This window comes from Mandrillus leucophaeus, unplaced genomic scaffold, assembly GCF_000951045.1.
Source record: "Mandrillus leucophaeus isolate KB7577 unplaced genomic scaffold, Mleu.le_1.0 Scaffold18, whole genome shotgun sequence".
NCBI lineage: Eukaryota > Metazoa > Chordata > Mammalia > Primates > Cercopithecidae > Mandrillus > Mandrillus leucophaeus.
In genome coordinates, this window is record NW_012101809.1 from 4,297,364 (window position 1) to 4,308,293 (window position 10,930).

A 10,930-nucleotide genomic window follows, 5' to 3' on the forward strand; every position below is an offset into this window, starting at 1 on the left:
TTGAACCAGGGAGGCAGAAGTTGCAGTGAGCCAAGATTGTGCCACTGCACTCCAGCTTGGGTGACAGAGAACAAGACCCTGTCTCAAAAATACATACATGTATATGTATATATATTATATTTTCAACTAGAGGTGTTTATCGTTAACCACCTATAAATATTGAACATATTCATCATAAACATACATTTATTTAGCATTTTATATGTGCTGGACACTTGTCTTTTATGGAGTTTAATTCATGAAGTCTTTAGAATGACTAATTGAAGGCAGTACTTTTCGTTTTCTTTTTTTGAGATGGAGTCTAGCTCTGTTGCCAGGCTGGAGTGTAGTGGCGTGATTTTGGCTCACTGCAACCTCTGCCTCCTGGGTTCAAGCGATTCTCCTGCCTCAGCCTCCCGAGTAGCTGGGATTACAGGCACACACCACCACGCCCAGCTAATTTTTGTATTCTTAGTAGAGATGGGGTTTCACCATGTTGGCCAGGCTGGTCTAGAACTCTTGACCTCGTGATCTGCCTGCATCAGCCTTCCAAAGTGCTGGAATTACAGGCAGGAGCCACCACGCCCGGCAGCATTGCTTCTTAAACAGTCTCCACATAGCTATTTTGTTTGATTAACTGAGAATTTCATGTGTAAAACACTCATTCCACAGTATTCATTTAACAAATACTTATTGGGTGTCTGCTATATGCCAGGAACTGCTCTAGGTAGAAGGGATAAACTAAATCCCTCTACTTAGGAAGTTTACATTTTAGTGAAGAGACAGACAATAAACAAATGAAACCGAAAAAAATCAGGTGGTGGTAAATCCTGTGAAGCAAAATTAATCTGGGAATAGAGTGTGATGAAAGGGTTAATTTTTGTTTGTTTGTTTTGAGACAAAGGAGGAGTCTTGCTAGCTCTGTCACCCAGGCTAAAGTGCAATGGCGCGATCTCTGCTCACCGCAACCTCCACCTCCTGGGTACAAGTGATTCTCCTTCCTCAGCCTTCTGAGTAGCTGTGATTATAGGCCCCTGCCACCATGCCCTGCTAATTTTTGTGTTTTTAGTAGAGATGGGGTTTCACCATGTTGGCCAGGCTGGTCTCACACTCCTGACCTCAAGTGATCCTTCCCGCCCTGGCCCCTCAACGTGCTGAGATTACAGACATGAGCCACCACACCCGGCGGAAAGGGTTAGTCTTAAACAGATGATCAGGGAAGGGCTCTCTGGGGAGAGAGCCTGTGAGGAGAAACACACGGACATTTGCCCACAGCACAATGAGTGGTTATGACTCATAGGCTTGTCTCTTGGCATGCCTGTGTTTCTGCTCCTCCATTTGAGTTGTATGCTTAGTGAGGGTCCACTGTGTTTTTTTCTAAATATAATGTGTGTGTGGGCTTGGCACAGTGACTCATGCCTGTAATCCTAACACTTTGGGAGGCCGAGGCAGGATTGCTTAAGCCCAGGAGTTCGAGACCAGCCTGGGCCATGTGGTGATATCCGGTCTCTGTAAAAAAAAAAAAAAAAAAAAAGAATGAAAAAAGTTTTTTAAATGTGTGTATGGCACTTACGCTTACAGTTGCATCTATGTAATTTAGTGAAATAATACGAAGAATGATGAAATATGAGTACCAAAAAACAGGGTTGCTATTGCTATGAAAACTAAGTTGAAAATCAGAAACACTTGTTGAAGATGAGTAGCTAAGACAAATTGTTATTGAGTTAATTATGAACAAGTTAATGGTAAAAGCCTGGGAGAAAAATTTGTAGCAATCTAAAAAGATTCTGTAGTGAAGATTGTTCAGGTGTATTCAAGATGTTCTTCCATTTTAAAGAAAGCAAAACTAGAAATCTCAGATATGGCATGTTATGTGTCTGGTCGGTTTATGTAGGAAAGTGATGCAGAATGCCAATGAATATATCAAGGAAAGGCCTTGGCTTTACTTTACAACAGCCGCTGCCTTCAAGGCAACCACAATTCCCATCCAGTCTGTTTTCTAAATGTCTCACAAATCCTTTGTTTCTTTTTTTCTCAGCTACTTCTGTGTTTCAGGCCATCCTCATTGCTTGCTTAGAGTACTGCTATGTCATCCTAACCAATCTCTGTGCCTCATTCCCCACTCTAGTCCACCTGCTTACCACATTTCTAAAACAGAAAAATGGATCATGCCATTTTTCTCTAGAATTACACACACAAGATTAATTCTAAACCCTAACTTTTAAGTCTCAGATTAGAAGTCACTTTTAAGAACCTTTCCTGAATACCTACCCCTGTAATCGGTTACACCTCCTGCCCCACTACATGCTCCCAGAGCAGCCAATGCTTCCCCATCAGCACTTACTGTAAGGTGATTTAAGTGCCTGTGTTCCCTTTGTATCCCCTCCAGATTGTGAGCCCCGTTATCACTCTTAACCGGAGTAAGGGCATATGTTAAACACTCAACAAATGTTTGTTAAATGAATAAGTGAATGAAGTAGATTCTGTTAGAACCCTTTTTTTTTTCTGCCATCGGTTTGTAAGTCACCATCTCCCATCTATAGGAGTTTGAAGTTTTCCCTTAAAAGTAGCCACAGGAGGAATGCAAAGTGGTACAGCCCTAAAGGAGAGGAATTTGGCAATATGTAGCAAAATTAAAACCCCATAATCACATGAGTCTATCCCAAATATATGCTGGCAAAAAGATGCAAATATATGAGATATTTGTAACAGTAAAAGCTATAAGATGCAAGATATGAGAATTTTTAGTACCACTACTTACTGTGGCAAAAGACTGGGAACAGCCCCCAAATCCCTCAGCAGATAACTGATTGAATAACTTTATGGTCACCTATAGAGTGTGGTACTCTGCAGTTGTAAAAGAGCAATGGATTCAATAGGAGATAGCAATTGAATATGAGAGTCAATATGTGTTGCTGCAGATAGCCCTCAGGGATCTATTGCAAAGTGAAAATATCAAGGTGTAGGCTGGGTGCGGTGGCTCATGCTTGTAATCGTAGCACTTTGGGAGGCCGAAGCAGGCAAATCACTTGAGCCCAGGTGTTTGAAACCAGCTTGGGCAACATGGCAAAACCCCATCTCTACAAAAAAATACCAAAAACTATCTGGGCATGGTGGCGTGCACTTGTAGTCCCAACTACTCTGGAGGCTAAGGTGGAAGGATCACTTGAGCTCAGGCAGTTGAGGGAACAGTGATGGTGCCACTGCACTCCAGCCTGGGTGACAGAGTGAGACCATATCTCAAAAAAAAAAAAAAAAAATATATATATATATACACACACACACACACACACACACTCTCACACACACATAGAGAGTGTGCAAGGTGTAAACAAGTACACATAGTATGTTACATTTTAAGTAGGAAGGTGGTATGGAGGAAAAGAAATACATGTGTCCATTGTTTAAAAAGGAACAATGGAAAGAAAACCACAAAGCTAATAAAAATAGTTATGCATGAGGCTGGGTGTAGGGGCTCATACCTGTAATCCCAGGCGGGTGGATCACCTGAGGACGGGAGTTTGAGACCAGCCTGGCCAACACAGTGAAACCTTGTCTCTACTGAAAATATAAAAATTAGCTAAGCGTGGTGGCATATACCTATAATCCCAGCTACTCAGGAGGCTGCTGCAGGAGAATCTCTTGAATACGGGATGCAGAGGTTACAGTAAGCCAAGATCACATCACCACACTCCAGCCTGGGTGACAGAGTGAGACCCTGTCTCAAAAAAATGAAAATTAAAAAATAAAAAAAATAACTATGCATTTGGGGGAGAGAACAGGGAAAGAAAGGGACCAAGACGGAAAGTCCTATTTTATTGTTTTGACTTTAGACGTCCAGAAAGGGTTACTAACTTTAAAACTTATAAATAAAGTTGCCCTGGGTAGGGGAAGAAATCTGGCAATCCTAGTTACTTTGAAATCACGCCACCCTTTCCACCAGAGTCTCCCTGACCCAGGAGAACAGGGAAGGGCTGGTAGGATACATATAGCAGTAACTCCTTTTACTTGGCTGGATTTAGGAGCAGGGTGCAGTATTAGGCCAAGAATCTCTGTTGGTCTCTACTTGCCTCTCAATGGTAATGCAGTCAGCTCTTCCTTGACTGTAGGCCACCCAGTAGAATCCAAGCTCTGCTTTTCTCTTTTGGTCTCAGGACCCATTAAACTCAGTGACCTCATTAAATTCTGCCTGCACATTTCTCCTTTCTTTTCTTTTTGTTTTTTTTTTGAGACAGAGTCTCACTCTGTTGCCAGGCTGGAGTACAATGGTGCAATCTCAGCTCACTGAAACCTCTGCCTCCCAAGTTCAGGAGATTCTCCTGCCTCAGCCTCCTGAGAAGCTGGGATTACAGGCACGTGCCACCATGCCTGGCTAAGTTTTGTAATTTTAGTAGAGAGGTTTTGCCATATTGGCCAGGCTAGTCTTGAACTCCTGATCTCAGGTGATCGCCTGCCTTGGCCTCCGAATGTGCTGGGATTACAGGCGTGAGCCACTGCACCTGGCCATCTCCTTTCTTTTCTTTTTCCCAGCCCTGTCTGGTCATCTTTTATGGAGTGGTTCCCTATTTTAATCCCTGAGCTTCTCCTCATGGCTTCCCCACACCTCCCACTGTTTCTCTTATTCCATTTTTTTTCTTTCTTTCTTTCTTTTTTTGAGACAGTGTCTTGCTTTGTTGCCCAGGCTGGCGTACAGTGGTGCGATCTTGGCTCACTGCAACCTTCGCCTCCTGGGTTCAAGCAATTCTCCCACCTCAGCCTCCCGAGTAGCTGGGATTACAAGCGCACGCCACCATGCCCAGCTAACTTGTATTTTTTGGTAGAGATGGGGTTTCACCATGTTGCCCAGGCTGGTCTTAAACTCCTGACCTCAAGTGATCTGCCCACCTCGGCCTCCCGAAGTGCTGGGATTACGGGCATGAGCCACTGCACCTGGCTTTCTCTTATTTCATTTCTAAATAGCTATATTCCTGTGTTCTTTTCAGCCCATTCTAACTCTTGTGCCTTTACTACTCTCAGACCACCCCAAATCTCAAATCTGCCTTTAAAGAATCAAGAGTCATGTTCTCTCACTGAACTTGTGGTGCCAAAGTTTTTTTGCAGACTTCTCTTAGCATTTAATGAATACACTGTGCCAACAGCTCAGCAGTTAGGAAGCACTTGATTTCTCAGGCGGTGGCCTTTGAAACAGATGTCGGGTCCATGCCAGAACTGCCATAGTGCCAATGAAATGAATTTTCAACATGAACAAATAGAAAATGATCCTCCATTACATTTTGAGTGTTTGTGGTTGTATAGGGTGGAGGAGCGGGAGAGGAGAGAGGGTAGTGGTGGAACAGCTGCAGACAGAAGATTACAGGAAGTTTGGGGATTTTGATTATTACCATTTTATTTTTGTGTTCCAGCTGCTAGGTCAGGCAGCTCGAAACATGGTACTACAGGAAGATGCCATCTTGCACTCAGAAGATGTAAGAAACAACTTTTTTTTTTATTATTTGGGTTTATGTATATAGTTTGGCCACAGGAAAGTGGAATGTTCTATTTATCTCTCTCTTTTTTATGCAGAGTTTAAGGAAGATGGCAATAATAACAACACATCTTCAATACCAGTGAGTATGCCCCCTCCAGCAACTATTTGCTGCAGAATCGTTATCCCTAGTCTGCTTTCATGGCCTTTGTGCTTCAGCGCTTTCCTATGGAGGCCAGAGTGGGAGTAAAGGTGGGGGTGGCCAAGGATGACTTTTCTCAATGGCAGAGATGCCTGAGACTCAGAAGAAGTGGGGGTAAGGGATGCGAATCAGGAGCAGAGTCCACCTTTTATGAACCTCCCCATGTTAAATTGAGGCCTCTTCAGAGAGAGACTGTAAACCCTGTAAAGGCAGGGCCCATGCCAGGACCATGCTAGCACTGTACTTGGCACCTATGAGGCAGTTCATCCGTATTTGATGACTGACTGTGCCCAAGGTTTCTCCTGGGAAGTTGGGTCCTCTACTAGGGAATCAAGTTTAACACACCTATATCCTACATGGTACGTAGGTAACTATGGCACCTGCTACATATAAATCATGTAGGGAATTTTGAAATATAAGATGCCCCCCCTTTCTCCATTATAATTTGCTCTTTATCTTATTTAATGTTGTTATATATTTTATGTACTTGATACTATACTTATGTACCTGTTAGAAATATGTGGTTAGGGGCTGGGTGCGGTGGCTCACATCTGTAATCCCAGCACTTTGGGAGGCCGAGGAGGGCAGATCACCTGAGATCAGGAGTTCAAGACCAGCCTGGCCAACATGGTGAAACCCCTCGCTACTAAAGATACAAAAAAGTAGCTGAATGTGTTGGTGAGCGCCTGTAATCCCAGCTACTCAGGAGGCTGAGGCATGAGAATTGCTTAAACCTGGGAGGTGGAGGTTGCAGTGAGCGGAGATCGCACCTCTGCACTCTACCCAGGGCGATAAAAGTGAAACTCTGTCTCCAGAAAAAAAAAAGAGGCTGGGCACAGTGGCTCATGCCTGTAATTCCAGCACTTTGGGAGGCTGAGGCGGGCGGATCACCTGAGGTCAGGAGTTCAAGACTAGCCTAGCTAACATGGTGGTGAAACCCCGTCTCTAATAAAAATACAAAAATTAGCTGGGCATGGTGGCACACACCTGTAATCCCAGCTACTCGGGAGGTGGAGGCAGGAGAACTGCTTGAGCCTGGGAGATGGAGGTGGCAGTGAGCTGAGATCAGGCACCACTGCACTCCATCCTGGTGACAGAGTGAGACTGTCTCAAAAAATATATATATATGGTTAGAAATTTCACTCTTTGATATTTAAATAGCTAACATTTGTCATAGTCATTCTTTGGGTATCTACATATTAGGTATGTGACCATTTGATTCCGTATACACAGACTAATTTTAAGCCATGCATGTAGTTTGTTGGACCACATTTCTCACTCTGGGACAGTGTTACTATCTGTTTAGGTTTAGAATCCATCTTTTCAGCAGCTCTGCACTCAGATAGGAATCCCTGTTCAATAGCACAATCTTAGGATAGGATGGACAGAAATACAGAATGTGACATAAGCTGAAATTTCTTCTGCCTATATGCATATATCTGGTCATAAATGAAATTTCTACTAGTTCACTTATGTGTATTTTCCTCTTTCCTTTTCTGATTTAGGCAAGAAGCTATTCAGAAGAAGTAAGTAACCCCAAAGGTAGAGGAGTAGGGAACCAACTGAAGCAGGCTGGGGAAATTATACTGCTGGGTCCAGGATCAATACAAAACACTGGTTGACATATGCCCTCAAATTGAAATATGCTATGGGATACTCACTTGGGATTTAAAGAATACAGCATATTTCAAAGGTGTGCAGTAACTCAACTCACTGCTATTAATAGTAAAGCTTTCTAAAAGTTACAGGGTATAGAGACCAACCTTAAGAAGTAGAAAATCTTTTACGTTGCTAATATTCATTAAACAGAGTAAATGTGGAAAAACCATTAAACAGCCTTGTTTTCTAAAATGGATTAAATTTGTCCCTTGCAATATTGTTTACATTACTAATTGGCTGTGCAAACCTTTCATCAGAGTTTAAACACTTCTAGGACCCAACTGGACTAATACCAATTTTGATTTACATGCAACAGTATTTATGTGTTAAACTACAGATAGCTTATACAGGACAGGTGTAGTGGCTGGCTCATGCCTGTAATTCCAGGACTTTGGAAGGCTGAGGCTGGAGGATTGCTTGAGCCCAGAGTTTGAGATTGCCCTGTGCAGCATTGTGAGACTCTGTCTGTGATGAAAAAAAAATTTGTAAATAGTTGTACAAAGATGTCTTTATTATTGCTCATTTCAGATAAACCCTGTCTCTATTCTTATTCTAGTGTGGAACAGTCATCAGATCTACAGGACCAGTTGAATCATCTGTTGAAATAGAATGACATGTAAGAGTGCTGTAGCACTCCTTTGCCTAATGCTGAGGAGTAAATACCTTATACAACCCTCCTCTGGGTTTGGTTTTCTGTTTTCTTCTCCAAAAGTTAAGTTAGAAAAGTTCTGTGTTGATGTACAGTTTCTCCTAAGAAGAAGCGAGGTGGTTGAATTTTGGAGGCACTTCTTGAATCGGACTAACCCATGCTGTTATTGAATTCTTTCAGCTGCTGTGTTTAGTTTGATATTAAAGCAAAATTAAAAGAGCTTTTAGTTTTTCCCATAGAACTTTTAATATGTCAAAAGCTATATTGTCTGAATTGCAGTACTTAAGCAAATACTGAGTAGTGTTTTAAATTCAGAAATAGAGCTTCTATTATGAACACATAAAAATGATTTTTTCTCTTAATCATTATTAAGGAAATATTTTAATTTCATGGTCGTATAATGGTGAGAAGTAATACCTGATTGTTTCCTTTTCTGTTCTAGTAACTCAGAGGAGGTATGTGTTTTATTTGTGATAGCAAATTCCTAAATGAACATTAGGCAAGTGGTATCATTATCAGGCCAGCTGCAGCCTCTTGCCTTGACCTGCATTCCTAGAATTTCTTTGTTGCTGTAATTCTTGATTAAGTGACCTTGACTTTGATTTTGTAATTTTGCTAATCATCAGCAAATTCACTTGCATGACGTTACTGCCAAATATGAAGGTAGTTGAATTATTATGAGTGATTGCAGCAGAGGGTTGTGCCATGGTGAAAACTTTGATGTTTGTCTGTGTTCATTGGATCCATCTTTTTAAATGACATTACCATGAGTCTGTGGTCAAACCTGAATATCTTTGTTTAAATTTAAAATGGGACTCTATATTGTTCTAGTTCAGGTCTTCATTTACTAAGCGATTGAGAGAAATCTGACATAAGAAAATATTGTTTTCACTGCTGGAACAAAGAGGAAGTAACAGTGAATCCAATATAGTTCATATTGTTATTGTCCAGTCATCAAGTTAACTAAGCATATCAGATTATGTTTATTTCTCATACATACGGATATTAACTTAAGGTAAAAAAGCTAGATGTGAAGGATCTGAAAAGGCATTAATTTATGTACTAATTCTGTAAATATGTATTAATTGCAGTATTATTAAATACAGATGGATGCAGTTTACCTTTGAAAAGGAAGACCACTAATTTAGAAAACAAAGCTAAGTGCAGTCATTACAAGAAGCAAAGAAATACTTAAGTTGGAAAAAAATTAAAATGAAGGGATGGTCTAAGTTTTCTTCATGCTGGAACAAATATTAAAGAAGCAACAATTGCTTACATTGTATGTGATAAAATATATGTTTCACAATCAAAATTTTAATAGTAAATATAAGATAAAATTTATATTAAATAATGAAAATGTATTTGTACTGAATTTAGTCACTAGAGAACATTGTAACAAAATATATGAAAGAAAAGTAGCCAGAAATATGAGAACAGGTGGAAATGTGTACTTTATTTGATTTTTTTTTTTATAGAAATAAACAACATACATAGAATTAAATGGTGATCAAAAACATGGAAAAAAATACTTCACTAAGTAACGTCTAAGTTGTAGAGGATGTGCTGGAAGATAATATTTTTAAAATAATAAATGTTCAAATGCCATGCAAGAAAATTTATGTGATAATACCAAAGCAATACTATAAGAAAATTATCATGCTTTAAATCTCTGTATTAGGGATAGGGTGGAAATATTTTTGTTTTTTTAAAGGGGTATATAGTTAGAATTTAGAAAGAAATCAAAATGGAAATAATAAAACTAAACAAATTAGAAACAATAAATTAGAAAAAATAAAAAGTATTAAGTAGTTCTTATAGATTAAATTGGTAAAGTGTCAGCTCAGCCAGAAAAGTACAAATTAGTAAATTCGTAATTGAATAGGCAATATATAAAATCAATTAGATTTGAACAAAGTTATCAATTTGCTGCTAAAAATTTGATTAATATATGCCCAGCTCCTTATAAAGATAAAAAATTACAAAACTGAAACCTAATGGAGAATATTCCGGATTGGTTATGAGAACCCACAAACTAAGAATAACCAATTAAAATGGCATTTGCTTGTGAAGGCTTTCATGAGACTTTTCCGAACTGTCAAAGAACATACGCTCCTGGCTGGGCGCAGTGGCTCATGTGTAATCCTACCACTTTGGGAGGACAAGGCAGGCGGATCACAGGGTCAGGAGTTGGAGACCAGCCTGGCCAACATGGTGAAACCCCATCTCTACTTAAAAAATACAAAAATTAGCCAGGCATGGTGGCACGCGCCTGTAATCCCAGCTACTCGGGAGGCTGAGACAGGAAAATTGCTTGAACCCAGGAAGTGGAGGTTGCAGTGAGTCAAGATCGAGCCACTGCACTCCAGCCTGGGAGGCAGAGCAAGACTGCATCTCAAAAAAAAAAAAAGAACCTATACTCCCAAAATATAGAAAATGATCATAAGACACTAATTCATTTAATGAAGTAAACAGGATTTTCATTTTAAAAATAAAATGACGTAAGAAAGATGATGCAAGAGGATGTAAGATAATATAGGTGATTTTTTTATAAGTATAGATGCAAAAATCCGAATAAAATCTTAAAAAACTGAATAGAGAAATATTTTGAATAATTGCTCATGTAACTCCAGAACTTCAAAGTTGATGTAATAGTTACAAAACACATTAGGTTAATAAGTAATAAAATCTTTTATCACTATAATATATACCAAAAAGGCATTTAAAATACACTTTCTATTTCGGAAAAAAACAAAAAGAATTTTTTAAAAGGGTATGTTTTAAAACCCAACATAATATTTGATGAAGAAGAGTCATATAACCCCAGAATATTAGAACTGTATGGGGCCTTAAAAGTTCTTAAATTCTGGTCCCATGTTTTACAGATGAAACAAACACAGCCAGGAAGATGAAATGACTTACCCAAGGTCACTGAGCTTCATGGCAGGTCTTTTGACTACTAGTCTAGCTCTGTGTTACC

At 39.8% G+C, this 10,930-nt stretch overlaps 1 protein-coding gene across 3 annotated transcripts in view; it reads left to right on the forward strand.

Annotated features, from left to right (window-relative positions):
• Positions 1-10,930, forward strand: part of LOC105537800 (chromosome unknown open reading frame, human C10orf32) — a 37,494-nt gene that overhangs the window by 10,385 nt on the left and 16,179 nt on the right. The window contains exons 2-6 of one of the 3 annotated variants that reach the window (XM_011977490.1): positions 5,382-5,444; positions 5,542-5,585; positions 7,151-7,171; positions 7,861-7,920; positions 8,396-9,624. In XM_011977490.1, the coding sequence (XP_011832880.1) occupies positions 5,382-5,444; positions 5,542-5,585; positions 7,151-7,171; positions 7,861-7,912 (180 nt within the window). In that variant the 3' untranslated portion in view covers positions 7,913-7,920; positions 8,396-9,624. Of the gene's footprint in view, positions 1-5,381; positions 5,445-5,541; positions 5,586-7,150; positions 7,172-7,860; positions 8,043-8,395; positions 9,625-10,835; positions 10,925-10,930 lie in introns of those variants that run through there. The other 2 variants (XM_011977491.1, XM_011977489.1) reach the window with 2 other exon arrangements.